General features: G+C 30.9%; 5 protein-coding genes across 11 annotated transcripts; 2 read left to right on the forward strand and 3 right to left on the reverse strand.

Moving 5' to 3' along the window:
- Positions 1-1,927: 1,927 nt before the first annotated feature.
- On the forward strand, positions 1,928-3,705 carry LOC126833844 (gustatory receptor for sugar taste 61a-like). The gene is made up of 4 exons (XM_050565405.1): positions 1,928-2,110; positions 2,986-3,140; positions 3,284-3,455; positions 3,601-3,705. The coding sequence occupies exons 1-4, from the start codon at positions 1,928-1,930 to the stop codon at positions 3,703-3,705; spliced, it is 615 nt and encodes a 204-aa protein (XP_050421362.1).
- LOC126833270 (alpha-L-fucosidase) lies at positions 3,644-8,472 on the reverse strand. Its single transcript, XM_050564505.1, has 9 exons — positions 8,061-8,472; positions 7,245-7,386; positions 7,073-7,179; positions 6,609-6,769; positions 6,315-6,516; positions 6,091-6,231; positions 4,290-4,455; positions 4,092-4,227; positions 3,644-3,999 (listed from the first exon to the last, which is right to left on the reverse strand). Exons 1-9 carry the CDS (start codon positions 8,350-8,352, stop codon positions 3,898-3,900), a joined length of 1,449 nt encoding a protein of 482 aa, XP_050420462.1. The 5' UTR covers positions 8,353-8,472; the 3' UTR covers positions 3,644-3,897.
- Positions 8,473-9,445: 973 nt separating this feature from the next.
- On the reverse strand, positions 9,446-11,523 carry LOC126833277 (clotting factor G beta subunit-like). Its single transcript, XM_050564516.1, has 7 exons — positions 11,317-11,523; positions 10,966-11,202; positions 10,786-10,901; positions 10,438-10,550; positions 10,062-10,333; positions 9,788-9,951; positions 9,446-9,709 (listed from the first exon to the last, which is right to left on the reverse strand). The coding sequence occupies exons 1-7, from the start codon at positions 11,411-11,413 to the stop codon at positions 9,539-9,541; spliced, it is 1,170 nt and encodes a 389-aa protein (XP_050420473.1). The 5' UTR covers positions 11,414-11,523; the 3' UTR covers positions 9,446-9,538.
- Positions 11,524-12,612: 1,089 nt separating this feature from the next.
- On the forward strand, positions 12,613-16,504 carry LOC126833278 (venom protease-like). The gene is made up of 7 exons (XM_050564517.1): positions 12,613-12,951; positions 13,972-14,310; positions 14,381-14,528; positions 14,614-14,780; positions 14,850-14,951; positions 15,897-16,045; positions 16,123-16,504. The coding sequence occupies exons 1-7, from the start codon at positions 12,879-12,881 to the stop codon at positions 16,282-16,284; spliced, it is 1,140 nt and encodes a 379-aa protein (XP_050420474.1). The 5' UTR covers positions 12,613-12,878; the 3' UTR covers positions 16,285-16,504.
- Positions 16,505-17,220: 716 nt separating this feature from the next.
- LOC126833268 (venom protease-like) lies at positions 17,221-25,994 on the reverse strand. Of its 7 annotated transcripts, none has more exons than XM_050564502.1 (9): positions 21,839-23,202; positions 20,557-20,708; positions 20,277-20,471; positions 19,935-20,188; positions 19,237-19,390; positions 18,868-19,034; positions 18,159-18,260; positions 17,928-18,076; positions 17,221-17,587 (listed from the first exon to the last, which is right to left on the reverse strand). In XM_050564502.1, exons 3-9 carry the CDS (start codon positions 20,288-20,290, stop codon positions 17,426-17,428), a joined length of 1,002 nt encoding a protein of 333 aa, XP_050420459.1. In that variant the 5' UTR covers positions 20,291-20,471; positions 20,557-20,708; positions 21,839-23,202; the 3' UTR covers positions 17,221-17,425. The 7 variants fall into 7 exon arrangements, 4 of the variants coding, with proteins under 4 accessions (XP_050420459.1, XP_050420458.1, XP_050420457.1 ...); XR_007684923.1 differs by lacking the exons at positions 17,221-17,587; positions 17,928-18,076; positions 18,159-18,260; ... (1 more) ...; positions 19,237-19,390; positions 19,935-20,188 and adding exons at positions 23,452-23,597; positions 23,686-23,787; positions 23,850-24,016; ... (1 more) ...; positions 24,521-24,742; positions 25,815-25,994 and having other exon boundaries at positions 20,362-20,471; positions 21,839-23,377; XR_007684925.1 differs by lacking the exons at positions 17,221-17,587; positions 17,928-18,076; positions 18,159-18,260; ... (2 more) ...; positions 20,277-20,471; positions 20,557-20,708 and adding exons at positions 23,452-23,597; positions 23,686-23,787; positions 23,850-24,016; ... (1 more) ...; positions 24,521-24,742; positions 25,815-25,994 and having other exon boundaries at positions 18,925-19,034; positions 21,839-23,377.
- Positions 25,995-26,023: the final 29 nt, after the last annotated feature.

Genomic DNA, 26,023 nt, shown 5'->3' on the forward strand with positions numbered 1-26,023 from the left:
GGGGGAGGGAGGATCTTATATTATCTGGAGATTTGGGAGTTAACAACCCCTAGTTATATTATCTTACATTTACCTCTTTGGTGGGGTTCCTATTCTCTTCTAAGAAATGTATGTAAATTAGATGAGAATGTTTGAAATTTTTTTTAGTCATTACTAATTGAATACCTATCTACAAATATGTATTAGATAACACATAATTTATGGTTTTAATTTTAAATGATTTAAAAATATTATACCGAAGAAAATAAATCAAAGTTTGTGGAAACACTGTCGCGAGCCGTATCGATTAAATCAGTTTCGGTTGATCCAGAATTAAGACACAAGGTCATAATATAATATTATTACTTGATTGTATCCAATATCATTTATAAATAAACAAATATTTTTATTTCTTAAGCCTACTTTTTAATCATAGGCGACAGAATTTATATAGCTCCCTTTTAGCATTGATTAAATATACATAGATAGCCCAAGCTGTGTTAAAAGCTAGCCGTTCATAAATGGGAGCCAGAAATTGAGTAGTATGGGAGCCGAACCATAGAGAGCGCTAAATCTGTAGCTCATTCGATCGAAAATGGTGCTCTGACACACGACATACGGGTTCAAAACTGGGCGGCCAATACACTTTTTTTGTAACTTTTTCCTTTATTTTATTTACATTATACTTTATTATAATTAAAGTATAACTATTATAATAAAGAAAAAATAGTTTTTAGAAAAAAACGTGTTTCCATATTTTCTATTGACATGAGCTATCTATGTATATTTAATCAATGCTTTTAGATAGTTCTCCGTCTATTTATACTTTTTATAAAATGTTATAGGAGTGGTGTACTTTATGTTGTCCGTTTAAATGACAGCTGATATCGTAGACTATTATTTCGCTTTTACATTGTACAAGCTGGTATACTCCCCATATTTTCGGTATTAATACATATATTGATTGGACGAAAACTGTACTACACACTCAAAACTATTGTTAAAATTAATTATTCAACATCAAAAAAAGGAATATTAAGGACACGCGTATGATACGAATCAAAATCAATTTCAGAAGTTTCTTTTTATTTTACAATGTATTATAATTTATAACTTATAAAGTGCAAGGCTTCAGTTCGTACTTTATTATTCGGCCACGGACACGATGTGTAATTATTAGACTCCGAACATATCAAAAATCTTTTAAAATGAAACTAGTTTTGAAAAAACCCTTTCCCGCGTTCGTATGGAAGTCTAAAATCAATCCAAACACTGTTGCGGAAATCGAAAATAATAGTTGTTACTTTTTGGGCGTACCCGAAATACCGAAAGATTCGTTTCGATCGGCCACTCGGTTTCCAATATTACTCGGCCAGTACTTGTGTCTGATCCCAATTTCTCACGACAGATTTCAGATACTCAGCATCAGGACAATATTTTCATTTGTCGCACTTGCGTTTCAAATCACCATGACTCTATTGAGTTTCCAGTGGTTGAAGAAGAGTGGCGTAAACATATTCAAAGGGGGTGGGTAATAACTGCGTTTCGATCCATCTGGTTTCTAGTATTATTTTTGAATGAAGTTTTAGTTCGTTGGATTACAATGCAATTTTCAGGCGTAGTTTTGTTTTTCGGAGGCGCGGCTGTCACTACGGCGTTACTGATTAACCTTTCCGCAAAATGGTGTAATCTATCTAGAAAATGGGAACAAGTCGAAGGATATTTTGGTCACCAAAAATATTTAACATTAAAGTTCACCGTAATATCGATTTTATGCATTATATTTTCAATGGGTAAGTCGACCTAACGATCAAGCACTTTTACAGTAAGATATTAGTATTAAATATGTTCGTTTGATACAGTCGAACACTTGAGCTATTTGTTGACCGGTTTGATAATGACCAACACGGAAAATTCCCACGAAATTTTTGAAATTTACGTGACGAGAATGTTTCCACAAGTATTCAATGTCATTGATTATAATGTCTGGGTGGCTATGTTAGCTCTTATAATCAATTCGGTATCAACTCTTTCTTATTGTTTCGCTGACCAAATGATCATTATGGGCAGCATGGCCCTAGGGGACTACTTAGAAGCTTTCAAGCAGCGCATGACTACATATAGAGGAAAGGTGACTATACATTTAATTTCTATTATGTTTAAAAGTTCTAAATAGTATTGTGCTGTTGCTGTGTCCGTATTTGAAATTAAACATTAATTATTATAATTGAGCACAATGGTAGAGCTTTTTAGGAGGGGAATTTAAGCTTTATTGGGTCAATGGGTTTTAAACGATTAGCTTTTGACGAAGTCAAAGCTGGGATAGGAAACATTTTACACAAATAATTTAAATTAAAATATCGCGCGATTTGGCTTTTATATACTTGCAATTTCCACAAAAGATCTTTTATCTAACTTCCACTTGAGGCTTCCATTTTTTTACAAAGTCTGAGTTAAGTGCATAGCTTAATTACAAATTTTCCATTTTATTTGGTGGTAAAGATAAATAAGTGATCAGATTATATTATAATTAGATAATAATTATTCATCATTTGCCGCGATCTGGTTAGGTTAGGTTACATTCTTGTTTAAAATCTTAACAATCTAAAAGGTTTGTATAAATGTTCTATAAAACAAAAAAAAATGTTAACTGAAAATATTTTAATTTTTTATGCAGGACAATTAGGGTAGCTGAAATGAAAAAGTTGAGATGAGTGGCGTAACTAGCTTAATTGAAATTGCCAATAAGAATGAGTATATTAGTTGAGTTTTGTGGTATTCGCAATTAGTGTGAATAAATAAGATGGTTTAGGTATGTGAAAGAAGGGGAGAAGAATAGTACGAAGATGTATATACTATATAACCTAAAGGTAGACCCAAAAAGAAGTGAGTAGGATGTAATGAACATAAATTATGTGCCAAGAAACGGTTTTGTGTTAGAGTTTTAATTTGATATTTTAAGTATAATTATTAATTAACACTAAGATAAAAATCTATACAATACAGATAGTTACACCAGAACAGTGGAAAACCTTAAGGGTGGATTACACGAGACTGTGCAGCTTGTCTGGAACGCTCGATGATTGTTTGTGTCATATGCTCTGCGTGTCTTTGCTGATCCACTTGTACATAATATGTGTGGAAATGCACCAAGGAGTAATGTATGTTTACTGATACGTTTGATATTCTCTTTAATTATACTCTTGAGTCTTGTAGATGAATCTACGACACTTGATTTGCTTTAAAGCAACTGATTTTTGCCAATAATAGTATTTTATATTGTGTATTTTCGATTGTATTTTAGAAATACAGAGGAAACCCCTAATCTGAGCCACGACGTTCACGCCATATTGTCGTTTTTAGTGTCCACATTGAGAGCATGCGCGTTGTGCTTAAGTTCAGTGAGAATATATGAAAACAGCAAGGGTCCATTGGCCACTCTCTATGATATACCACAATTGTCATATTGTAAAGAAGTAAGTACCTACTGTGTAATTTTCAACTTTGTGGGATTTATTTTTAAAGAAATGTCCAAGGGTGTTGAATTTAGGTAAGGAACTGTTGAATACCGGTTTTGATGAAATTAACATGTTGTTTGTTTTACCGGTTGCCCGAATATAGGTAGAGTTATTTATATTACAAATACAAACGGATAACATCGGACTAACAGGAAGTCACATGTTTTTAATGTCGAGAAAATTCTTACTTACAGTGAGTGTATTTTAATTTAAATTGACATAATTCAGTACAATGCAAAAACATACAAAATTCATAACATGAAAAATTCACTTAAACTTAAGCATTTATAATAATTTTTAGTAGTTTGACATTGAATTTTTTTCAGGTTTTTGGAACTATAGTTTCTTATGAAATATTACTAGTACAAATGAAAGGATTCAGTTCTCGGAAACCTTTTACCTAATGCCGTAGAACAACCTGTAAAACCCAAGCATAATGATTTTTTACTTTCGATCTGTCGTCCAACTTGATGACTATGCCATTTTCTGCCCTAGGACTCCACTGCAAGTTACAACAACGATAAAGGGTTTATAATTATATTTTATGATAACCTAGATATAACAATTATTATAGGTACATTTATGTGTATTTACTTTTAAGTGATTTCGCGTTTCCAACATAGTTATAGATGTAATGTCGAGTTTGTCGAGACATCCAGAGTTTAGCAAACCGTTTTCAGGCCATTCGGTGATTATTGAATAAATAGTGGTGCTATTGCCTTGGGTGTACCTTTACAAGCATAATTACCAACGGTTAGTTCACATTCCGAAAATTACGTTTTATTTTATCACCATAAGTTACTGTCGACCGTGTCGTTTTGGCATTTCGGCCAAGGCGTAGTGTCGAATATAGATGCTCCGTTTATTGACAGCCATTGGCCAATTTGTAGTAAACGTTCTTCGAATATCGGTGGAATCATCCCGTCACTGGTCGGACCGACATTCAACAACAAATTACCTGAAAATAAAAATTAATTATAACATAAATTCACATAATTTAACTACCTAGTTAAAAAGTTCTAAATCAGTGTAATAACTCATGGTTCATAGTTCAGACAATTTAGTAAACTCCATAAAAATATGCCATTGTAATTTGTAGGATAATAAAAAAAAGTTAACAAACTATTAATTTGCATAAATAATTGTTAAGTAAAGAAAGTTTGACTTTGTTATAAATGTAATTTACCTAACATACACCGCTTTTTAAAAGGTATTGTAGTTGTTGTAGCACATTGTACATTTTAATGTATACCGAAAATATAACAGATTTAAGAAACTGCTGTACCCAGATTTAGTAGGCGAATGCTGTCTATTATGTATATTATCTAAGTTTAAATGGACAATGCACTGTGCTAATTAGGTAAATCACGGCATGTTTTAAATATCCTGTAAAAAGAGCCATTAACCTAATAAGCTTGTCGGAGTAACTTGATCATTGAACAAACGGTATAATAGAAGAAAGCACTGGTTTAAAATTGAATTTATGTGATGTATGATATACATCTGCTTAATTTTAAAAACCTTTACAAAAAAAAAAAATCAGTATAGACAATTACCCTAACTTAACCTTAAAAATACTAAAAAACAATTCTCAAGATTAGGAACGAGGACGAGTAACCATTGTTTGCCAAGAAGAATACCGAATATGTAGCTGGTTTCGCATCCTTTTACAAATTTACTTTACTTCTTTTATTATTAACTACAATAGTAAATAGAAAAACCAACCAATATTGGAACCAACAACTACAGTAGAACAGTATGTAATAGTAATTTTAACAATACAATAATATCTATATTTTATGCAATATTTATTACCTACATTCTTAAAATAACTTTATTGTTTTTTTTCTGTAAAACAATTTATTAGTGGCTTATGTTGAATTAAAATGTAGGGTTTTTTTACGCAGTCATATTTTAAATCACACAACACTCTGTCCCATTTCTCAATACAATTTATGTTTTTTAATTAGCTTGAAGTACGAGTAAGTGGAACACGAGAACGAAATTTCATTATAATTTATAACAAGTAATTTCTGTAGATATTAAATAAATTAGAGTACACACGAATTGTTTTTTAAAATTTATTGCTTTTGTAATTACAGATTATAGCATACTATATGATACAAAAAAAAAAGTATACTAATTGTTAGTACTGACTTTTAAATATTATGCTGAGAATATTGAAAATGTCAAGCTTATGTTTAACAATGTTTTAAACTCCTGTTTTTAATCTACTGATTACTGTGATTAGTTAAATTAAAACCATTGAAGTCTAGAAGAATAAAAACCTTCGATTTTTTACTTCTTTCGACTTTTTTTCTGGTATTCTAATTTTGTTATTCTAATTTTCATTTCCCTAAAATAGCAAAATTATACTTTAGTAACCTGATAAATGATAATAGCTAACTTCAGTGAAAGTTTGCTAAAACAAGAATTCTATTCACGATGGTAACATAAAAGAAATTACTTAAGTAGAACTATTTTAAGAATGGCAAACTTATTTACCTTTTTTAGTGTATAAATTTAGATTTCTATGATTTTCAAAAGGCGCAAACAAATCAAGAGTATTCTCAAATTAAAAATTGTACCGTACCTCCAAAGCTGACGGTTTCCACAAGCTGGTTAATTAATTCCTGGGTACTGAATATTTCACGAGAACGGGCGTTTCTCCTGTAGCCCCACGAGAACTTGTCGACCGTCATAGCGTTCTCCCATTTTCGGCTCACGAGTTTACCTGTATTCGAGTAATTACAAATCTATTAGTTTTAGTGACCCTCACTGTTAGTAGTACTATCAATTATCATTTAAGTAACGTACCTGGTTGATACCTGTCGGCGCACGTCAAAAACCCTCCGTGTTTGCACAGGGTAGCCCCTCCCCATCGGTCGTTAACTACAACGGTATCCTTTACGGGACTGTCGTTGTACAGCCAAGCAAGGAAGTTTAACGAATCCCAGTACGTGTCAGGTGCTTCCCATTCGCCGTCCGACCAGATGATTTCCGGTTTGTATTCGTGAACCTGTAATAGTAGGTAATAAATTGATTTGTTAAGAAAAACCGTTTATTTTTATTAGCTGAACATATTTAATATAATTCTTCACTGTATTATACCAGTTCGTGTAGTTCTGGGAGCACTTTATCTGTGACAAAGTTCCGGGTCGTTAGGTTTTTAAATTTGTCTTCAATCCACAGCGGGTTAAACCATTCGTACAAAGAATGGTACAGCCCGAATCGTGTAGTGTTTAAACTTCTTATGGCCCTGCTGAGTTCGCCTAAACCGTACAATAGAACATTTGAAAGAGTTGCCTTGTCGGGTTTGTAATGCAGATACATAATATTAAGTTAATGGCAAAAAAAAATCATTTCAAATACTTTCTCATAAACATTTAAGTTAAAACAGTTTAAGTAAGTTAACACAATTAGTTTTTAAATTTTCATTGGAAAATAATACATGAATTTAATGAAACATAATATTTTCTTGGGATATTTTATTATACAACGACTTAAGTGTTTTTATAGTTGAAAAAGGGTGACTAATTTTTTATAATGAATAACAATGATAATGTTTAACTCACCAACTATATCACGATGGGGTCCGACATCCATTGAATTCCATCCAAATGATCTCTTCGAAGGCCACATTGTGTAACCCTCGTGATGTTTAGATGTCAGCACGACATATCTAATGCAAAAATTATAATTCGTTTTAAATATAATATAGCAATATACGTTGACACAATGTTTTACTTTGCTCCGGAGAGTCTGATTAGGTCAGCCCAATGCATGGGGTCAAAAAATTCGGTGGTAAACTTCGGACCAAAATCTTGGTAGGAAAATCCGGGCTTGAAATTTTTTGTCATGAAGTTTACGTACGAGTGACCTTTTCTGCCTGGAGAACAATTTATTGATCAGCCAATAAAGACTGATGACGTAACCACCGCATCAGATAAGCTTGGCAGGCCATGCTATATTTATTAACTATTTAACTATTTAAGTAATATAAAATAGCAAACAAATTAATATCCGTATAGTGCGCAATAAGTGTTAAGGTAATACATTTTGCTCGAAGCGTCAAATTAAAAAGTTAAAAATAAAATTAGCACATTTTAATATTTATTAAAAAAAACTAATCCTTCAAATTTTAACCACTTAGGTTAGCTAAAACACTTCAAGCCTGAATATTTTCTGGTTGTTTAAGATATTTTAAATCGTTTTATTCATAATAATTAACGTGTTTTGAAATAATAGTTTTCATTCTCACACATATTTATATCGATGATTTGCCTATAACATATAGTATTCCTATACAGCAAACCAAAAATATTGTCAAAAAAGTTTTCAGTATTTATCCTTCGATACCAACATTTGGGATGAAAATAAATCTCAGGAATACACGAACACATATTGCAGTTCTATGCCCTATCTGTGTGTGCCCAAGCTCTTGCGGCGAGGACCGTCTAGTGCTTTTTAGAATAAAAAATGTATGTTTTTATTTAATTGAAATAATATAATATAATATGTGTATATATAATAATATAACACAATACGTTTGCTCGTACTCACCTCTCCAATTCATCCAAAACCACTCACTACCGAATCCTGGCACCGAGTACACACCCCAATGGATGAACACTCCGAACTTAGCCTTGTCGTACCACGTGGGCAAGGGTCTCGCGTCCAGGCTATCCCAGGTTGGTTCGTACCTGTTATTGGCAACGGCCGGTTTTTGTTCTGGATCGTCATTTGTCTGTACATCGTGCTCGTCGGCTGCAATAGCTATAACGTGAGTGTTGGGTAGCAAAACGCAAGCCGCGATCAAATAGCATACAAAAAATGGATACTTAGACATTATCATTTTAGTTTTTTAAATTTTAGAAACCTGCCCGACCGGGAGAAAAATGTGTGGCGACACACGTGAACTCTCCGCGACCGGTAAACGACACTGGAGACGGCCGGCACATCGTTTCCTACACCAGCAGGCGGGGAAAGGTCTCGGCCACAATGTGTACAATCACAATAAGACTCTAATTTTTGTTATTAGACAACAACAAACACCTGTTCATAGCCCATAGTATACGTAGTTTTTATTGCGTGTCATTTATAAATTACATTAACACCCATTGAAATTTAAATTTTCACCGAGGTCAAGTTTGTATAGTCCTGAACTACTGTATATTAAAAAAAATAACTATTTGCTTAAATTTAAGAATACTTGTACTATGTGTATAGTGTATACGGATAATACTAATACAAGTGACACACCAGTATAATTATGGTGTTTTTGACCTATGTAAATTGTCTAAGCCGTAATAAAGCTTGTGTTGTAAATGACGAGGATTTATATATGATATCAACATTTTTGCTTTTAACTCCATGTACACTTAATAAATAACTAATTTACAAACGAGGTATGTAAAAAAAATTGTAAATATAAAACAATTAAAAAAAACTTTATAAAAAACTCTTCCTCGTGATTTTTTTTTGCGTTTTATTAACATGGAGAATTTTATTTAAAAAAATTGTAAATTGAAACCTAATCAATATTTTTACAATTTACAAAAAGATTCTTAAAGCTGAAGTATAACTTTCTTGATATTTCACGATTAAAATGGTTTTTATTATCTATTAACAGACCATTGAAAGTGATAAAAATGATAACTTAAAAACTTGCTAAAAACACAATAATTACCTTTATAACGAAATATCAAAAGAGGTATTTTTAAGTGGCATATTTTGTTTTTAAGAATTTTTTGAATGAAAAATTAAAATATCCAATGTTAATCAAATGCAAAAATATCATGACTATAAGTACTTGAAATTGAGCTAGGGACCTCAAATTTTAGGCATTTTTTATTTAAATAGGCTATTGTCGATTTAAGTGGTAAACCGTAAAAAAACAAAATATTAAAAATAAGGAACTTCGCTCAAAAAAAAAAAAAACAGCAATATACAGTATAAATTTACTTTTAATTCATTTTAACGGTTTAAAAAAAAATAAGTACACTAATTCTTGTGACAAAACGAACTTTTAAGTACTTTAATTATTTCCAAACGTTTTCTTCGATCCAGGAAATATATGCTGACACTCTAGTATATACACTGGGTACGTCCTTGTAACCACACGTTTTTCCGAACGAAGTCACGCCCACTTGCGTGTATGTGGTGTAATCGCCACCAGCATTTTTCACTTGCAGTGGTCCTCCAGTATCGGACTAAAAAAAAAAAACAAATGTCATAATTTATTACTACATTGAACTGCACGTTTCTGCGCTGTTAGCCGTTTATCTTACTATACAAGTGTCTTCGACGTATTTTGTACAAATCTGACTTTCATCTGATATCTTCAACACTAACTGTTGGTTTTCGTCATTTGCGTAAATACTATTACACTCGCTGTCCGATATAGTGTTTAAAGTGGTTTTTTGCAAAATTTTAACTCTCTTCGTTCCGCGTCCTACACAAACAAACAACAAAAAATACCGCACTTAAAATATCGCCCAGATATCAGGTCAGGTACGAACACACAATATAATAATATAATGCATTCGTGATAGCCAAACGAACCGTCTACTGTTGTGTTTGGACTCCATCCCGTGGCCGTCACCGTCGAGGGTTTGAACAGAGGATCGACATTGAGACATACTGGTCGTATAGTCTCTGAAAATTCCACGTCTCGGTTCAAACGAAACAGAGCAATGTCGTTGTATATGGATGTCGATCGATAGTTTTTGTGCACAACACGCTTTTCGATTTCATACAAATTGGTCTTCAGGTCTTCGCCGTCGATCCAATCGGTGTTTATCAAACCCAGCAAAACCCACCGCGCAAAATTGTTTCTGTAATAACAAACATTGCACAATATGTTTCAGACACTGTCAATTTAATAATTTCATTGAAAATTATAATGCACGATTTTGTTTTACAACACGCAACGACTTACGATCGGCCTATTTTCTCGCAAAGCGCCGAAGACAGTATCCATCTGTTGCTGATCAGGGAACCACCGCAATCCCAAGTGATTGCACTTTTCGTTTCTCCGTAACCTATCAAAGCCTGCAAAGGAATAACACATGCCGTTTAGTCATTCAGCGGGCATTGGCTCGTACTAAATGGACCAGAGCAACGATCCGCTCACTAAATATAGGAGGCAACAAACATGGTATGTGATCAAGTGCAACTAACATTTTAAAATTAACAGTTTAATAGTCACCGTCGACTAGTGCAATTTTGAGTTAAGCAAAAAAAGGAAAATGGAAAAACGTGTATAGTCGTAATGTAGTGTATTTACCATGTGTGGAAACTCCTTGAAGTACACTTCGTTCAAGTTTTTGTCCTTATCCGTGTTTTCCTCGTGATAACCCAATGACAGTAAATCAAAAGGCAGGTTTTTGTATTCACTACACTCTGCAAACAAAATGACACGTTATACGACACTTGCGACGACGTAAGTCGACTTCGTGTATAATACTTCTAATGGCGGAATTCGACTTTCCTGGGCTACTTTTAACTGGCGGTTGTGTTACTTTTGTAGTGTTGACTTTTTTTAACGGATACGGACAACATACCACTAGGTCGAGTACGGAATACGAGCAAATCCGAGGATAAATATTCTTCTTGAGTTGTTCGTGCACGACACCACAATCTTTAAGTCGCCGGCAAACGGAGTGAGGCTGCGTAGGTTCACGACTTCGTTTACATATATCTCCTGTATAAAGCGATAATGATTTTACACACGGTTAGCCGTTAATCGTTGGTGAAACCGGGCTTAAAAGTTTCGAACGAATTTAACAAAACGATTTAAAGATAGTTAGAAACTCGCCTTCATCTAATTCTAATACTTGCGCTTTTGTTTTCGATATAGCAAAATACAGGACAAAGCAAATTAATAAGACGCCAAATTTGTAGTAAATCATCATTGCAATAAAACTAAAGAGCTGCCAAATGAGTTCAATAAACTAGAATTTAAATAATATTAAAAATACAAATGCAAATATAAACTAACGTTGGTCTCCGTTTATGAATACTGAGCTCGTTGTTGTTTTTGCCGTATTATTTCACTGTCTCCGTACTGGGATTCAGGTTATCCACTATTTGTTTTCCAATATTCAAGGTTACAACAATATTAAATTGGTTTTGTCGGTTCTTTATATTATTTATTTAAATATCATAATGTATAAATACCCAAAAGGAAAAAAAATACTAAAATATAATTGATCTATGGCTGAAAAACCCATTACGAATACCATAATTCGTCAAAACTTGTAACATTATAATAATACTGTGTCCTTATACGACTTAATCTACCAACTAGTGATATGTTTTAAGTTTGTCGATGTTCAACATTAACAAGTTTTATGTTTGTTGATCAATGTAAATGGTTTGTTTCAGTTTATTAGTTTAATTTATTTGAAAAGAATTATTTGATTTTAAGCGAAAATGCGCTCTGGAAATAACTAAAAAGATAAATATTTGGTAATTTTATAATATTGTACAATACCATAATAAATAAAAATGTATTTTTGTTAACTATTTAAATTTTACGAAATATTATGTTTGTACTTTCGTTTTACAATAACCACAATGATACTGTTCTGTTTTAGCCACCGGAATTTACTATAATTTGATTGCTGACTATCATGCTATATCGTTGAGTTATTATAAATCATTTGATTTAGGTATGTATTTAGTAACAATGGGAATTTGAGAAAATAATATTATAGACAATGAACGTGTTATATTATTAACTATTATTCGGTCGGCTCCAACGATTTAAGACATTTAACCCGAATTCATACAAGTATAATTCATGTAAAATTATAATATTTTATACAGGTTGTTCAATTGGTGTGGTATACAGTTGGATGGATAGGCCATACAAATGTTATTCTAGCATCTCTGTATATTGAGACGTCGTTTTATCTGATTAGCATAGCGATGATATTAATGATCAGAATAATTACACGATTCCCTTTCCGTGGAAAAACGTGGTCAATATAATTAAATTATACCATTGCAAACTATTTATAACATAAATTATATTTTTCGACATAATTACTTTATGAATTGAATAAACGTAAGGGTTTATAAAATAAAATATTTTTAACAATTTCAGTGTTGTATGCCCCTTCCACAGTAAAACGTAGTTTTGTTGATTATTTATAAAGCTGAAGAATATACTGTATGACCATGAAAATATTCGCCAGACGAGAAGTCGCACGCGCTATAATATGATGGAAGTTAAAATTAGTTGCGAATTGGAAGCATATAAACGCCAAATTATACTTATTGTAGTTCTGTAGTTCAATTCTAATGAATAATTAATAATATTTTGCAATAGTTAATTACCTGTGTACCGTTTAGTGCTTGTTGAAAACAAACATTATGGCAATTACTAGTCATGGTTATTTGAACTTAATGTTTGGACTCAGTGTGGTAGCTGCTCAATCCATATCTCGTAAGATTAATTTAATTTTTGTTTTATTTTATTATATGCCTGACACTTTGCATGCGCTTTTATCCATGACATGTATTATGTTATACCGGGTGATTTTTTAAACGTCCTACAACAGTTTCTATTTAAATGATTGATATTTTGTAGTGTTTCTTTTTGAAAACATATTAATTGTTTATGCTTTATTACAATATTAGATAATTTTAAATTGTTTATCTTTTTTAGTATTTTCCATAATCCATACAACTTATAAAACCTAAATGGTAACATAAATATTATTACATTTTTAAATTAATAATAATTTGCTGACTACTTTGACTGGTCGATAACCAGTTTTGAATAATTAGTTTTAAATTTATTAGACGTTTAAAATTTAGGACGAGAGGAAGGGAGAATAGAGATTTGTATTTATGCGCATTACTCTGCCGCACTTCACCCCCGTCCTTTTTATCCGTTTAAACTTAAATAACTTTAAAAGTAATTATCAAAAACTGGTTATCACCCAGTCAATATTTTCAGTAAATTATTATTAATTTAAAAATTCAATTAAATATGTAGTATGTTACCATTTAGGTTTCAATAGTTGATAGGGTTATGGAAAATAATAAAAAAGGTAAAAATGTTGATATTGTTTAATATTTTACTGTAACATAAATAAAAATGTTTCCAAAAGGAACACTACAAAAATTACAATTATTTTAAGAGTAAACTAGTGGAGGGCGTTAAAAGAATCACACGGTATTTAATGTGTAGCAGAGCATATCAGAAATAATTACTTGTTATGTTTCCTCAATAGACGACATTATTTCTATTGTTCTTACTAAGGAACCTCATATGAAGGTCCTAAATTCCAATAGGCAAATAAATACATAAAGAACATAAGAAATACAAATTTTAAAACGTGCTTTATATCTTATTCCAAAATAACTATTTGATATTTTTGCTTTAAACAATATATTATTAAGTTTACTTAACGTTAAAAAAAACATAAGTAACATTTCTAATGTTTGTTTTTGGTAATAGATTGCACTACGCCATCAAATCGAGTTGGCAATTGTATTAACATTCTAAAATGCGCTTCTCTCCGAAGTCAACTGGTGAATCACAGGGCGAACTCTTCTGTTATGTCTTACCTTCGAAACTCTCAGTGCGGTTACGAAGGAAAGTTTCCTAAAGTCTGTTGTCCATCTTCGAGTGATTGCACTGATGGATCTTCTGACAGTGGACTTTCTATTAAAACCAGAAACCCAAATAACGATTATTACCAAACGATATCGACATCAAAAATTCCAAATGAAAATTCTTGTGGAAGAACGATTGTTATACGAGATCGGATAGCTGGCGGAGAGATTCCAAAATTAGGTTTGGATAAATACTTCTTATTATCACGAAAAAGTCGATCAAGTGTAAGTAACATTATTGAACTTTTTAGGCGAATGGTCGTGGGCAGTGACATTAGGGTACCGAAATAAATACAAACCGTACGATCCTCTTCAGTGGTCTTGCGGTGGTAGCTTAATATCTGATAGATATGTATTGACATCGGCTTACTGTACTATCGAAACAGGACAGACAAAACTGTAAGTGTAAACGGTTCTTGTTTCGGAGACAATAATAATAATTGGTATGTTATTTTACCTTTATGTGATCAATAACGTTTTCTAGGTCTGTAGCACGTTTGGGAGATTTGAGTTTAGATCCTGACGTCGACGACGGTGCATCGCCTCAAGATATTCCAATTGAAAAGATAATAGCACACGAGTCGTACGACAGAAGAAAACGTGTTAACGACATTGCTCTGTTGAAACTAGAGTCTGCTGCTGTATTCAACAGTATGTTTTTATTTATGAAAAAAATCTCCCTTAATAACTGAAACATTATAATATGTACCTACTCTTTAGAACACGTCCAACCCATTTGTTTACCGACTTCTCAAAAATTGCGATCTAAGCTATTCGTTAAATACACACCGACTGTTGTAGGATGGGGTACCACAAGAATAAGTGAGTATATAATTACTGTTTAATCAATAATCCAAATGAATCACATTGGCGTTATAAATATAAATGTTACTTGTCTTGCTTTGGGTAAACATTTTAAGTAGAATTTTTAGACCCAATGTGTAATTTGATGGTTAAATGCACATTGCACACATGTGTTAAGTGCAGATTATATAATAATGGCTTCATTCGCAAATTAAATGTTTAGATTAAGTCCGTTTTTAGCCTACGACTTTGATGATAATATGATTGATATTCTATTGTTTTTAATTCTGATTATTAAAAATCAAAAATGTACTTAATCTAAAACGTTTACTTTATAAATGACTACATTTTAATTTACATTTCGCTTAATATAATATGTGCGCTTTTAACTATCGACATATTAACGTAAAATGTTTAACCACGATGTTTATTTAGTATTATCTCATTATTTACAAAATTTGAAAATACACTCATATTGAAAAAGTTACTTTATTGCCTTAGCAAAAAATAATAAAAGCTTTGAACAATTTATGATTATTTATTAGTTATTACTATTTCATATAAAAATGCACATGAAGAAATTCTATAATCAAGACAGTTATTAAAACATGTTTTTTCAAAGTTAAAACTAGAATGTCGGAAGTTTGATAATCTATGACTCTATCAATAATAGTTAAACATTGATTTAGGTTTGTAAAGGTCGTATTGCTCAACATATTTACAAGGTTTTCAGTTACATATTGGCTTTATGCAAATATAAATGCCGCTTAAATTAAAGCTTTTTTAAACTTATATATGTATATATATGTATATCATATAAAAAATTGTGAAAAAATAGAGTTCACTTTGCGTTAGTCTAATTTAAAAAAAATGAATATTACATTATTTTTCAATTATTGAAAAAGTAATTAGCTGATGTTAATTGAAGTACAAAAAATACATTGTTCGTTCATCAATTTTCAGATGGACCTTTAAGTAACATTTTGATGGAAGTTGGACTTCCAGTTGTGGATAACATGGACTGCAATCGTTCATACTCAAAGTTTCCCGTTACAATTGATAACAGAGTGTTATGTGCAGGATCTCTGAAGGGCGGGAAAGGTTCTTGTCAGGTATAGTTATTTTTAAATATTATTTTAGCTGTATTAGTTTGAATTATCATGAATTATAATTGGTCTTCTGTTTAAAGGGAGATTCTGGAAATACACTAATGATTCCACAAAGTGGACAGTGGTATTCAATTGGCATCGTGTCGTTTGGATATAAATGCGGCGAATCGGGTTATCCCGGTGTGTATACGAGAGTCACATATTTTGTTGACTGGATTTTAGGAAAACTACAAGATGACTAACTTTTATAATGTCTGTTTATCATAATTTACAATTTTTTTTTTTAAAACGTGTTTCATAAATATATTATTACCTATTACATATTTTATCATTGGTATTAAAAAAACAGTCCTTAGCTCATCAATTGTTTTAATTTAAATATTTGTAAAATTAAAAATAGATAAGCGTTTTAAATAATACTAATATTCTAAATTGCCTACTTTGTAAACAGTGTATTATTATGTTATGTATAATAACTCTTTAGTACAAATAATTATAAATGGCTACTTTAATTGTATTTTTTTTAAATAGTTTAGTGATTACTAATAAAATATTATCATGGTTCCATTTATATTTTGTTCAATTTATACCAAATTGATATGGTGGGTGGTCATAATTATGAAGGCTAAGCTAAGTAACAACGTTTAACGTTTTAGGTCAGAAAAAAGTCTGATCCAATAATTTGAAACCGTCGTCTATTGTTAAAATCAGACTTAATTAAACTAAAGATATTTATTATTAGTATACTGACTTCTTGTACTGCTAATTTTAATGTATTTGTGGTGCATGAAAAAACGAGTACTAACTGTTGTAAAACAAGAGCAACACATTGGAGCTGTCATAAGCGCTTCAATAACACCAATTGTTCGAGCTTAAATTTTGTTGTTCTTTATTTTGTTAATTTAAACACTAGACTGTTAATGGTAAACGGTCACTGATGCAAAGTATCTTTTGAGTTCAATATATTTGTTATTTAGACAGTGTTATAGTAAATAATAATAATGTAAAAACTATACTGAATAATAAATATTTAATTGACGTGAGTAAAATATTATTGGGCTTGTATGTATATTTGTTTGCATGTATGGGATATTACAATGTATGTAATGCAATACATTGCATGTACGAACAATAGTTCGTTTCTATTTTAATGTCTACATAATAAATATATGAGCTAATACTAATAATAACGTTTTATTGTCCGTTACTTAAATCTACTAAGGATACAATAACACTTAAGAGGTACTTATTATTAAATGATGAGTATAAGAAATCGAGTGAATAAAACTTTTATTATACATATGAAATAATAAAACTATGAATGTTGCTTTAATGTAGTTATTGTTTCTTTATAACTACGAAAAAGTGATATTCTTGTTTTGTTCATTCGTTTTTAATTTTGTTATTAATCCAATTCACGAAATGCGATACTCTCGTGAAAACGGTAGGAAATCCACGTTCAGCACATTTCAAATCATAAGACGTAATTCCAAGTACATACCATTGTTTATTTTTCAGCAACATCATAGGATTTCCAGATCCGTTCTAAAACATAATTTGTAAAACGCAGTTGAATGTACAAACATACATTTATTAATTATAATTTGATTATTATCACATTGAACAGTGGTCAAGATAATGAAGATTTTAACTAATTTTTAAAACATCAAGAGCAGTAATTATATAAACTGCATAAAACGGTAGATATAAAATCAAAAGTTATTAAATTACAATGCAGACGAGTAATGACAAAAAATTATGTTCTTTATCGTAAGGCAACTGACAAGTCAATGCAAATAGAGGCCTAAAGTAAAATAAGGCTTTTTTATTTTTTTAGCATTTTTTCTTGATCACTGTTTCAACATAATAGGCCTTATTTGATTACCAGGCATGAATTATTTCCTCCAATCAAATATCCGGCACAAAATACACTGTTATCAATCACAACTGACTCGTTTGCAAATATACTTTTACAAACCGTTAAATCTATAATTGGAGTGTACACTTCTGACATAGCTGTATTCCTGATCTGACCTACATAAATAATAGTAATAAATCTACAAGTCAATATTGGTATGATTAGTTTGGATTGAAAAGATATTTATAATTGATTTACGCGAAGGCGTTGAGTCCCAGCCAGCAACAGTAGGCGAATACTTCACATATGTTTTAGATCTCATATTAGACGAAACGGGTAAACAAATGGGTTTTATGTGTTCTGAAATAAAGATAATATTACTATGATCACTAATTATTATGCAAGGAAATGGAGGAATAAAAAATGATGTGGTGAATCGAATAAAGTATAGTTGCATGAGGTAGAAAGAGGCAGAGGTAGAATAGGAGTTTTTGGTTAAAAAATATAATTTAGATATTATTTTAACAGAATACTAGGGTGTGGCAGTTGAGTTTAGAAGAGATAAAAATAAAATAAAAGTAGCTGCGAATGTTGAGTTGGATGATGTGTGAGATACTTAAGTTAAATAGAACTAGTAAAACATATATAAATGTTCATTTAGAAGCTGTGACAATAGCAGGTTAAATAAAAAATATATGCTGAGATAATATTTTTGCCGTATTGAGAGAAGGGAGGGGAACATATTAAGAAATCAATTAAAAATAATTATTAGCTTAGAGAACTAAGTAGTATAGGTAGACGAGTACACATTATAAATAAAGACAATACGATGGTGTGTTTAGTAGAAAAATGGAGAAAGAGGATTTGGTCACATTTGTCTGATAAGACGAAAAAAAAACCAAAATAATTTAATTGCAATACATTTGAGCTTGTTTGATAGCTCTCATTTTTTTATACTGAAACTCACGGTTAAATTTGACAGGAGTTTTTAATTTCAACAACGCTATGTCATTGGAATACTTATCTACGTTGTACGATTCGTGGACAATTATCTTCTCAATCAGAGCGTCTTGTGACAAAGCGCCATCGTTTACGATGGGATTTAAATTCAGATCACCCAAACGCACCGCCGACCTGTAAATAAAAAACAATTTAAATTTCTTTAATAATTTAATGCGACGGACTAGCGAATTCGTCAATAAACCATCTTATTATTATGGCAACGTTTGGCCTACATGGCCAGAAAAAAAATGCCTAATGGTGCACATTGTCGTGTGAAAAAATATTCATTGTATTATAAAGTTAATAAATAAGCCGAACATGCGAATCAACCTACAATTCTTGTGTGCCGAGTGCAGACGCTGTAGTACAATGTGCAGTTGTTATCACATAGCTTTCAGTTATCAATGCACCAGTGCATGACCAACGAAGTGGATTGTTTGGCTTAGAATTAGTTTTGTATCCCAAGGCGACTATCCACGGCCAATCGTCTATAAAAAAAAACGACTAGGACCGTCTTAAAACCGTTTTTTAGTGTTTATATTTTTAACATAAAATATTTGTCTGCTATATCAGTTGAAATATAAAAAAAATCGACATTACAAGGAATATAAGAGGAGGAAATATGAGCTAATAAGATATATACTAGTGATAAGAATGGTGATCGATAAGGTAAGCCGATCTTTTATAAGTTTGAATTATGAAATTATCTTCACTTAATCTCATACAAATGATGTCGGTCAGCCAATTCTCTCTGTACATACATTTTTATTCATTAGTATTTCTTTAATTACTCCACGCGGCACGCTTCTTGTTATCTTTATTTAAATCTACCCACTTCTCCTCGGTCTACTAACTCTATTTCTATCTGTAAATCCTTCTACACAAATTTTTCATATCCGTTTTATTACTAAAATTACCCAATGTTCACGCACAAAATATTGCCTCCATACTATAGACTTTCATGACATAAATCCAAGTAGATTTCTCGATACTCCGTTGTAATCACTTTAAATTATTATTATGTTACTTAACCTAGACTGGGTCTCTCTCCTCCGACAAGTCGATCTCGGATAATTGTGGTCTGGCCGCAGACGTTGGCTAGAGGTACTTCATTAGATGCTGCCAATGATAGGACACTGGGTTTATTGATTTTATTCTGCTCGATTCCGTCGTTTAGCGTGACCGTTACACTAGGCTTTGTGGATGTGATTATATTTTTTGAAGCCGAGGTGTATCCAATGTTATTGTTGATGCCGTTTTTGTTTCTGGCATTACAATTACTCAGTCTGTAAGTGATAATATGGTCGGGGTCGGAATTTTCCAACAAGTTTCCTTCGTTGGTGTATTGGGGACAGTAAACTTTTGCGTATCTACCTTCGTATCCGCATATCAAGTTTTCTATGTAAGATTTAACCGAAGTGCTGCCTCTGTATTTTTTCAGTAGTCCTCGAATGGCCGGACATAACTGAATTAAAACGCAACTGCAAAATGTCGGTGTCGTTGACAAAGGGGAAGTAACTGTTGCAGAACTCCATAAAAATGGTGGCTCCTTAAGCGTTGACGTTACAACTGAAACATTTTGGATGTCGATATTTCTAAGACCGATATAATTTTTCTTGTAAGTATAAATATCAGAAACTATCGGACAACACACTTTTGGATCGATGCCGTCATAACCACAAATAGAACTTTGAAGATAAGCAATCACCGACGGTCTATACCTTTCATTAACTAAAACGGTTCGTAACGAAGGACAGTTTTTTATGTTTTTGCATTCCCCAGTTTTTCCAGTGTTCAAACGGCAGTCTAAGAAATCAAATACAATGATTTTATAAGACCTTCCAGCCTATCATATTATTTATGTTTGATAATTAATCAAGTTTGAAAGAAGTTATATTTTATAAAATATATTAAATATGCAATTATAAAATTTAATAATTATCAATGAGAATTATGATTAAATTATGTGCTACGTTTAATAAATTTGAACGTACAATTGAAAAACCACGTGTTAGTTATGTTTTTTATTAACTTCGCCAAATTCATTTATATTCATCAATAAAACAAAAATAATATAGTACCTATGATAATTATTGTATTATTATTTGAAAGGGAAGTCAATTTGTATAGTCTACGCATTAGTTACGATTATTAATTATGTTTTTCTCTTATCAATCAAATAATTATATTATGTAATATTGTGAAAGTAAACATTAGATTTGTTTACTTATCCTCTTTATACGAATAAATGTCGTTATTTATAATAATTATTACACTAATAATAAATATTTTAGTTTCATAAAAATAAAACTGTTTAAATAACTTAAAAATTATTTATAATAATATTTACATTGTCAGCCTAGATTTTATAAATCAGTATTATATAATGCTTTAATCATTTATGTACACTTAAATGCTGTTTATGATCATTACAAAGCATCTAAATCATAATACCATTATGGTGTGGTTCATCATAATTACCATTTTAACATATTTATTATGATCATTGCAAGCATATATTTTTTAGTTTGGTACGAAGCCGAGGAAGTATTTTTAACATTCATATTTGAAATTTAAATAATGAAAAGTTGTGACAAAATAATTTATTTATAAACCTACACAACGTATAATAATTAAATAGTAACATATACCTAGGTGATGTATGACTCAGGTCACTATTGGGAAATAACCATTTAATTGTTCAACATTTTCGTACACAGAGGGGAACGAATTTAAAATAAAATTCTAATTTTTAACAGCACGTTATAAACTAAGTAATAAAAATATAATATATTATATTATTGGAATGGTTATAACAGAAAATCACACTGTCAAAATTATAGATAATTATACACCGTAGCTATGAAACTTGTTATTGCCTAATATGTTTCGAAATATGTTTAATAATAATAGTTATCATATTGTGTGATACTCACTGTTGACAGTCTGATTCGACACTGCACTAATCATGATTAATGTTAAACACACGAAACACAAACTTTTCACCATATTTAAACTGATGAAATACATCCAGCCGGCTATTTATGATTTGCACGGAATACCGGTCGTAGTTAATTGTGTACAGTGATCAGTGGGTAATACACTTGTAGGTGAGGATTTTCCTTTTTGTTGTATCTTACACGATAAGTGTCTATAACAGCGTATGGCAACTGATGTAGAGAACATTTTCATGGTCATTGCGAATTTCTCATTCACTTTATGACGTCGCATTGAATACATATAATATAAATATCACGTTAATAATGGCGGGGAGAAAAACGTTACAGATATTATTTAGTTAAACATAAACATATCGTTTTCATTGTGCAGTATAATATACCTACAGCACAAATAATATAATAAGAAAATCGCAGGATCCTTGTCATAAACTAAAATACTATTTCATCCATTTTTTTTAACGTTTTAAGAAAAAATCGTTAGCTTAGTAACGACGATCAAGAGTGCTAAGACTTTGATTTATAACTTTAAGTGTAGGAGTCTTACGGGCATATCCATTATGATAATGTTTTTTTGTTTTAACTAAATGGCTTACGATCTAGTCTCAGCGATCTACGGTCGCAGTACAAACACTATAAAGTACTATAATTCGCCAACAATTGATTTTAGATCATGTTTTATAGAGTTTTATTGAGAATAACAATATCTAATATTTTTTTATTTAGTATAATACTAAATAAATTAATAATTGTAATGTCAACTTCAAAGTATTTTTTTTTTACGTTCACATATTTACAATATTTATTTTTAAACTTATATAAAAAAATTTAAGCTATACATTTGTAATGTAGATATAATATGTGCAGTATATTAATACTTGTTACAAAACAATTGAAATGTGTTTGCCATAATGCCAGTTGAAAAAAAAATGTGTCTAATATTTAAAATTGTTATAATTAATATTCTTTAAATCTTTGGCATTCCATCAGTTTTTTAAATTCATATTCACACTGAACACAAAACTATTAGGTTTTCTTTGAAGAGTGTTTACACAAATTTATACTCCCCTTAACAATATCACTATTGTCAAACTTGTTTATTTGTAGAAAGTTTGAAATTTTGATTACTGTCAAACTGGGAATAAATAGAATTTAGAAATGAAATATAAACTTAATTTAATTCGATATTTAACAATAGGTAGATAATAGTTGGGCTGGCGGTTGTGATATAAATTGTTAAACTAATCTCAGTCGAGCCATATTTTATAATTAAGGCAATTTATCTCATGAAAAATAATTTGAATAAGTTGTCATAGGTTCTTTATCTGTTAAAATACTTTAAATTTTCCGAAAAAATTAGGCGCTGTTCATTTTTTTAACAATCCAATCGGCAAAATGTGTTACTCTAGTGTACACTACAGGGTAACCGGTTTCTCCACATTTATATCCAAACGATGCGATACCTATCAAGTACCACTGTCTACTTTGTGGCAACATCAAAGGACTTCCAGAATCACCCTAAAGTATAAATATAAAATAAAATATTGTAATAAATATGGTGTAATATTTGTAGAAAGATGATTTTTTCTTACTTGACAAGGACCTTTTCCATTTATGTGACCTGCACACAATGTTCTGTTGTCGATGGTAACGGGGAACTTTGCATATGTATCATTGCATCTATGGTTTTCTATAACCGGTATGCCAATTTCCATTAGTGCAGTACTTAAAGGCCCATCTGAATAATAATTGTGACGGGCAAAAAATATTAAATGTGGTTTTTGATGAAGGCAAAAACTTCAGTAAAAACATGTTGATTGATTTACTTGAACTTGTCGAACCCCAACTGGCAACGGTCGGTACGTATCTCACAAACAGTTTGGTCCGTATTCTTTGCGACAGAGGAAGGCAAATCGCTTGAATATATTCTACACACAATCAAAGTTTCAATAATAATTATACCATTTGAATAAGTATGTTTTGTACTTACGGGTAAATTTCACTGAGTTTTTTAACTTTAATAACGAAATATCGTTTGTGAATTTTTTACTGTCATACGATTCGTGGGGTATAATCTTATCGATTGGTATGTCCAAGGGCGAAGCACCGTCTTGTATTTTAGGATTTAAGTTTAAATCACCTAAACGCACCATCATTCTAAACAAAAAATAATAAAGTTGTTTTATTTAATTCAACATTCACTCGATATTTTTTTTCTTCGTATAATTAATAATATTACAACTAGAAGGTTTTAAATATTTTAGATATGACCAGAAGGGAGGAGAGGGAAAGCAACTACCTAGTACCTATATAATGAATCGGATAAATCAAGTTCATGGAACCACGTATCGTTGGAATACGATGGGGTTGAGTCTATAAGCCGACAGATTCAAATGAGACTTTTTTTATGTTAGTCGAGGAATTTATAGACGTACAATTTGCTCTGACTATTGTTGAGTGTGCAATATGCAGATGTCAACACGTAGCTCTCAGCTATCAAAGATCCACCGCACTTCCATTGTACTGGGCTGTTCGGTTTATATTGATTATTGTAGCCCAAAACAACCACCCATGGCCAATCGCCTAAAGTTATCATGCAAGTCATTATTATTATTATACATGTATTATTTAACAATAGATTTTAAGTAATCAGTAAGTTACCAAGCTTAGGAGGCTCTCCTCCAACTATCCGATCGCGGATGACATTAGTCTGTCCACACGTGTTTTGCAATGATAATTTTACGGAAGAAATAGTTATAACCGGGTTGGTAGAAGTCGTAAATTCTGAACTGGAGTTTTGTACAGTTTCGATTTCATCGCCATTTTCGTTAATGAAATAAAAACTTCTTTTCGCTTTGTGGTAGTTTAGACGTGGACTTCTATCTTTTTACCACAAAGAAATACTAAACAATTATTTTTATTCTATAAATTCGAATCAAATGTTATAAAAAAAAAAATACAGCCAGCATAATTAAGACGGAGCATAATGAAATCGGGGCGCACAAGTCTTTAAGAATTATTATAATTATAATTAAAACTAGAACGGTAAAATCACCCTTAACCCTTTCGTTCCTGGGATTTCTTTTTTCGAAAAAAAATCAACAATATTTTTACGTATCGGACTGGTATTGGTTATCAATATAGCTGTGTCGATTTTTTTAACATCAATCTATACTAGAGCTTGTGTTTAAAGACATTTTTGATAATGATAGTACGTTATTAATATTTTATTCGATTTTTAAAGTTAAATCCTCGTACGAGGATGTCAGTAACGAAAGGGTTAAAAAAACGCTCCAGTTCAAATCAAAAGATGATAAATTAATACGACAATGATAATGTCATATATTTTATTAATTAAACAGACAATAAATGTGTTTACTGTTTTATTGGTGTTATATGTAGGGGGTATGGATTTTCGTAAGATTTTTTCGAAAACCAATAGCAATTGTATAGTTTTCCTTTCTGTAAAAATGTTTGTTTGCCTATGTTATTTTCCAACCGTAGGCAATATTTAAATATATACTAGTTTGATATATTTTATAAAGCCTTATCAACTTCTAAGTCTTAATTGGTAACATGTAAGTGTTTCATTAAATTTAAAAATTAAGAATTTTGCATAGTCGATTTGTTAACTTTATAATATTGTAAAATAATAACAACAAAAATATTTTTTAAAAGAAAAAACTACAAAATCACTGGTATTTTCAGAGAAATAACATATCTTATATTAATTTGATCATCTTGTAAAAATGTTTGAATTGTTGAACTTTAAAATTATTTTTTCATAAATTAAAAATTTCTGTTTTTAGAAAAAAATATTTTTTGATTAACTGAATAAAATATATTGTAAAATAAAATTTAACAGGTTTGTGAATATCAATCAATATAAATACATCATTAAACAAAAAACTACAATTAATTCACACTTAATACATAAATATAAAAATTAACTCACGCTTAATAACCTGGCCTGTGGCGATACTTAAAAAACATAATAATAAACAAACATGGTTTAACACATGTTTGTTTGTCATGATTATAATAATAATTGAAATTATAAAAACAGTAAATTAAAGTTTATAGTTTAAAATACTTTGTTCAAACGTTATGTTTTACAATACACACTTCATTGGTATGCTGTTTACTATGTTATAGTTTGAGGTT

This window comes from Adelges cooleyi, unplaced genomic scaffold (assembly GCF_023614345.1).
Source record: "Adelges cooleyi isolate 19-005CV unplaced genomic scaffold, UGA_ACOO_1.1 ACOO_flye_CR_arks_rails_tigmint_CR_PRNA_2, whole genome shotgun sequence".
Taxonomy (NCBI): domain Eukaryota; kingdom Metazoa; phylum Arthropoda; class Insecta; order Hemiptera; family Adelgidae; genus Adelges; species Adelges cooleyi.